This window comes from Palaemon carinicauda, chromosome 9, assembly GCF_036898095.1.
Source record: "Palaemon carinicauda isolate YSFRI2023 chromosome 9, ASM3689809v2, whole genome shotgun sequence".
Lineage (NCBI taxonomy): Eukaryota > Metazoa > Arthropoda > Malacostraca > Decapoda > Palaemonidae > Palaemon > Palaemon carinicauda.
In genome coordinates this window covers 122,840,192-122,846,760 of record NC_090733.1, presented here as the reverse complement: position 1 = coordinate 122,846,760, position 6,569 = coordinate 122,840,192, and the positions used below count along the sequence as shown (strand labels likewise).

The 6,569-nt window shown below is 32.3% G+C and overlaps 1 protein-coding gene across 1 annotated transcript in view; it reads right to left on the bottom strand.

Moving 5' to 3' along the window:
* Positions 1-6,407: 6,407 nt before the first annotated feature.
* The window catches only part of LOC137646612 (uncharacterized), a 1,548-nt gene continuing 1,386 nt past the window's right edge, over positions 6,408-6,569 (bottom strand). The window contains exon 1 of the mRNA XM_068379719.1: positions 6,408-6,569. This exon is cut by the window's right edge and continues 1,386 nt beyond it. Within this exon, the coding sequence (XP_068235820.1) occupies positions 6,408-6,569 (162 nt within the window).

The following is a 6,569-nucleotide window of genomic DNA, read 5'->3' as shown; positions in this document are numbered from 1 at the left end:
TATTCATTTTTTTGGAGTTAAATCATATACTTACTTTCAGTTTATAAAAAAAAACTCATCTTTTTTTAAATGTGTAGAATTGACTTATAATACAGTATGATATTAACTAAACCCGGTTTGGGGAACAATCTTTTGTTCGATTAATTTAACTTTTTTTAGACTAATTCGATGTGCATATATAAAAAAGGGGAGGAGCGCTAAATTATATGATTTATGATTACTAAAAATGTGAATAGAGTTTTTTAATGTAGTTTTTTAAGATGATCAAATAAATCCTGTCGAACTAATTACAACACTGCTTGATCCCCTAGCCATAAAAGAGATAAAATCAAAGAAAATCGTGTCTAAAATAAATATAATAAATGCAAAAAATCTATCTCTAACATATAACCTTTCATCTATTTCAGTCATTTTCAGAAAGAACACAACTTTCTCACAATAAGAAAAAAACTGAAAATTGAATTTGACTAAACCTAGAGAGATTAGTTCACCAAACATTCAACTGGGCTCCACAAGGTAAGAGAAGAGTTGGAAGACCCAGGCCCACGTGGCTGTGGACTATGAACCGTGAAGTAGGAGATGATGAATGGAGAAGTATTGAATTAAAAGCTCAAAATCTAATCGAGGCCCTAAGCGTCAATATGCGTAAGAGGAGATGATGATAATGATGAAACCTTTTCTCATACAAATAGGATGTTTTTAGTAAATAAAAAATAAAAAATATTCTTACTTAAATAAAAAACAAGGCTGTGGTTAATAAATAGCCTCTAAGCACGAAGGCACCAAAAAGCTACAACTGGTATTACATTTTTTTACACGTATTCAATCTGAATATGGAGACACTGAGCTAGAAGTCATATGCATCAACCTAAATACTTCCATGTACCTTGAAATAAAGTTTTCCTACACTAAAAGAGAAGAGAATGGAGTAAAGTAGTCAATATATTCGATTCTAATTCTTCTTTCACAGAACGTCGTGTTAAGGAAAACATACACGGGTGTTCAGAATATAATTAATATTTATTGATGAAAAACGGATTTCCGAAGTTATCGTGCACTGAGCCGTACATTAGGGAAAAATTAATGTCAAAGTGACGTTACACGAACAAGAAGAAAATAAAATAGATAATGCTCTCATATAAATGCAATTTGGCTTTTATAGGAAAAGTGGTTTTGGCAGAATTGGACTATTCTTATCAAGTAAAAATACACTAAAACTAATTTTATTCGTTTCAGCCAGATATATTGTATATTTCCCAATTTATTGGGTCACAATGGTTGTGTATTCCAAACTCAAGAACCTGTGAGGTCTAATTAAAAATTTCTTAAGAGTATTCCAATTGATTAAATGCAGCTTGCCTTAAACATTTCTTTTTGTTTACACAATCAATTATTTGTTAAGGGTTTTGGTGACCTATTGGAAACGTCCCTGTCTGGCATTCGCTGGAATGGGGTTCGAGTCCCGCTGAAGCTCGATAGTTTCTTGTAGAGTCCGTAATCTTACCATCCTTGTGAGGTAAGGATGGGGTGTTTGGGAGAGCCTGTAGGTCTACCTGCTGAGTCATCAACAGCCATCACCTGACCCTCCATGGTCCTAACTCGGGTGGAGAGGGGGATTAGGTGCTGATTATATACATATACCTACATACATATATATATATATATATATATATATATATATATATATATATATATATATATATATATATATATATGGTTAGTCTCTAGGGCCGTGTCCTGTTAGCTAGGGCATTGTCACTATCCCTTGCCTCTGCCATTCATGAGTGGCCTTTAAACCTAGAGAGAGAGAGAGAGAGAGAGAGAGAGAGAGAGAGAGAGAGAGAGAGAGAGAGAGAGAGAGAGAGAGAGAGAGAGAGAGAGAGAGAAATTGATTGGGCACTGCAACTTTAACGGCTACATGTATCGTGTACATTATTTATTCATAACTTACTGATATCCTACGAGGCACATTATCAATGAAAGAAAAAAAAATAATCAATCTATCGAGTTAGTGTCCTGATACCTAAAGAAAGGCTTCTCAATTAAGAATATGGCGACATTTGCACTGTCGTGATCTAGTACCTCTCTTATGCAGATATCCATATTCAAATTTGACACATTTCCACTCACGGAAGTTTGCATTTTGAAAATGAAGCAATATTTCTCATCGGAAAACATAGTTGTGCGAATCCAAAAGAAATGTCCTGCAAAAAAGAAAAAAAAAAAAAAAAAAAAAAAAACATTTGAGTGACGGCAATTACAGCTTTAGTAAACAGATGTGTTTAGGCATTCCTCATGAATGATTCCAACACGCTTGTCTTCGTTATTGCTAGGTAAACAACGAAACGGGTATGGGTGGCTAAAACTGGAGTCAATCGCTGTTACGTTATGAAGTACAGGACGTCAGGATGTCGCTAATTCTAACCAACAATTTAACAAAGAAAGTAAAATACAATTAATTCCACTAATATTATATCTTGTAAGCATCTCCACAGTTGCAATCAAATTGGGGGAACAAATAAGTTAATTTACCATTAATTCATAGATAAATGGAAATTAACTACTCTAAACAACCACCGATAAACATTGATGGAGATGATCAAGGTCACGCTCAATTAAATTTGGACAAAACCACCACCAAAATTGTGATAAATAAACATAAGATTAACCTCTTATTTTTTTGGGATGCTATTGTCGAAATAATTATACCATTAAAGACTTATGTTTTCGAAACACTGCTTTCTAATTCCTGATGAATTTAACGTCCCTTAATTTTGAAATGCTACTTTGGAAACATGGACGGGAAAAAAAAAAAATCCTCTAAATACGTATGGCTGTCATAATCTAATAGTCTTGCCTTTTCAATCATTAGGCTCAATACTACACATTATTTTGTCAGTTTTATTCCAGCTGTGACCAAGATGTGGAATGATCTTTCTGATCGGGTAGTTCTATCGATTGAACTTCAAAAGTTCATACTTGCAGCAAAGGTTTTTAAGTTGAATAGGCTGACATAATTCTCTTTTTATTGTTTATATATTTAAGATCTGTTTTAATGTTGTTACTGTTCTTAATATATTTTATTTTAATTGCTCATTGCTTCTCATATAGGTTATTTATTTCATTTTCTTACTTGGCTATTTTCCATGTTGGACCCCTTGGGCTTATAACACCCTGCTTTTCCAGTAGTAGTAGTAGTAGTAGTAGTAGTAGTAGTAGTAGTAGTAGTAGTAGTAGTAGTAGTAGTAGTAGTAGTAATAATGATAATAATAATAATAATATTAATAATAGACCGCCTTCAAATCTGTTCTTATAATTTTACCATTTTCTTTAATAACTGGGACCGCTAATTTATCTAGAAACTTGTTTCTACCTACTAGACATATGTATATATATGTATATATATGTATATATATATATATATATATATATATATATATATATATATACATACATATATATACATATACATACATATATATATATACATATACATACATATATATATATATATATATATATATATATATATATATATATATATATATATATATAATTGAAAAAATATCGATAAAAGAGCTCAATAATTTGCAGCCCATAATTCCAATGTTCATAAACACTTCCTTCCAGTCTTGATCCGTACACTACGTTAGCATTTTGGTCTTATATGACATACCGTCACTGGCTAGAATTTCCTTTCGCTTTACGCAAGTTTCGAGAGATTCGTTTTCACGTATCAAAGTTATCAATTCCACATTCAACTTTTCCTTCAGCTCTTCTAGGAAAAGGCCACTCCAAACTTAAACCTTTGTTCTCTAGTCTTGGGTAGTGCCATAGCCCTTGTACCATGGCCTTCCACTGTCTTGGAGTTCTTTTGGTCGGGCATGATGTTCTATCTTATTTATCTTCCATTGGTTTTTTGAAGTTTTTATAGTTTATATATAAAAGGATCTTTATTAATTTCCTTGTTTCCTTTCCTCACTGAGTTATTTTTCCCTGTTGGAGCCCGTGGGCTTATAGCATCTTGCTTTTCCAACTAGGGTAATAGCCTAGCTTGTAACAATAAGAACAATAATAATAACAACAACAACAACAATAATAATAATAATAATAATAACCGAGCGAATGCCTGTAAATTCGCTTCCTGATCAATTTCTTTCGTTTACTGGTTAATCACCGATTTCTGCCACATAATAACTTAAATGGTTTCTATTCTTAATTTGATATTCACTATACAGAAAATACGTGTCATTTAGTTTTCCATGTGTTTTATAGCTTAAAGGTAAATAATTTATTTATACAAATATTCTTTAAAACAATTCTTTCGGTCTGCCATAGCCTCTGTACCATGATCTTCCACTGTCTTGTGATAGAGTTCTCTTGCTTGAGGGTACCCTCAGGCACACTATTTATCTTATATATATTACTCTGGTTTTGTTAAAGTTCTTGTAGTTTATATAGGAGATATTTATTTTAATGTTTATGTTCTTAAAATATTTCATTTTTCCTTGTTTCTTTTCCTCACTAGGATATTTTCCCTGTTGGAGCTCCTGGGCTTATAGCATTCTGTTTTTCCATATGGGGTTGAAGCTTAGCAATTAATAATCCTAATAATAATATGTTGAAAGATGAAAAATATTTTTGTCGCATGCTATTAGATTCATAAAAACGCGGAGGCTACAATTTTCTTTATTGCAGTTAAAAATATCAATCTCTCCATCGATGGCTCAAGTAGAAGGGGGTTATATAAAAAAAATGCAATAATTTTTCTCAACTATGCATTCTTTTGATATTGCTCTGAAAACCTTTTAATTACATTGCTTATCTGCCTCGAAAACAAATAAACAATAATATTGTAATTTGTTAATATTGTAATTGGATTGATAGCTCGTAGTACTTTCTGTATTAATTTAAAAAGATTTAAACGATTTCAAAACAATTTAAGGAAATTCAGTGATAAAAATAAAAACAATTATTGGAAATTCTTTTGATGATTTGCCGGTCAAAACACAACATACTAACATGCCCCATTATGATACACCAGTAATAATCATAACTTTTACACGAATTAATTGGATTGATAGCTCGTAGTACTTTTTGTATTAATTTAAAAAGATTTAAACGATTTTATAACAATTTAAGGAAATTCAGTGATAAAAATAAAAACAATTATTGGAAATTCTTTTGAAGATTTGCCGGTCAAAACACAACATACTAACATGCCACATTATGATATACCAGTAATAATCATAACTTTTACACGAATTGTAATTTTGCTTTTAGACTTGGTGCAAGAAGGACGCAAATATTCGTTAGCTTTAGTGGCCTTACAGCAAAGATCTATCTGAATAATAGCAAGCCAAGTTCTTCCAATCTATTATTGGACGTATTTACTTGATGTAAATGTAAATGATGCAATGCTCAATAGCGTTATTCATGGCGTAAATTAACGTGAAAATTTACGATAACTCGAATATCTATCCGGTATCAGCCTTAGCAATTCCTATTCCTACTAGCAGTTACTGAAACTATTTAAATTAAATATGAATAATACAAGGTAAAATCTGGTTTCATAATTTGTCCTTGTCTTCGGAAATAGATTTTAACAAGGACGCTCAAGGTTCAATGATTTGTGATAACCAAGAACCAGTTTAATATCCAAAAAACAATAAACTACTACATCGAAAGAGGAACGTGTCAAAGGTGAAATAAATTTACTGATACATAGCAATATATCTGATTAAGGTTGAAGAATTTACTCTTGGAGTATAGAAAAGGAACAAGCCATTGTGCGTCAGAGCCCGAATAGAGGTTACTTGGATAATCAACCAACTTCCCTCATCACCCTTTCCACTAAAGCCAGGACATGTCAGGGCCGAACAATGGTTACTGATCACTATGGAGGTAGACCTAAGGGGACCCTTACAAAATCTCCGTTCCAAGCTCATAGGGGCCGTAAAATTGTGTTCACTAATGAAATCTATCAAGACATGGGCGTGGTAGTTAAACTTGGAACTCGGAGAGCAACTCTCCAACGATTACACTGAGCTACGGAAATTTATAACAAATTGCATGATTTACATCTGCTGCATGAAATACAATTGCATGATTTACATCTGCAGCATGAAATACAATTGCATGATTTACATCTGCTGCATGAAATACAATTGCATGATTTACATCTGCTGCATGAAATACAATTGCTTGATTTACATCTGCAGCATGAAATACAATTGCTTGATTTACATCTGCAGCATGAAATACAATTGCATGATTTACATCTGCAGCATGAAATACAATTGCATAATTTACATCCGCTGCATGAAATACAATTGCATAATTTACATCCGCTGCATGAAATACAATTGCATGATTTACATCTGCTGCATGAAATAAAATTGCATGATTTAATCTGCAGCATGAAATACAATTGCATGATTTACAATTGCAGCATGAAATACAATTGCATGATTTACATCTGCAGCATGAAATACAATGGCATGATTTACATCTGCTGCATGAAATACAATTGCATGATTTACATCTGCAGCATGAAATACAATTGCATG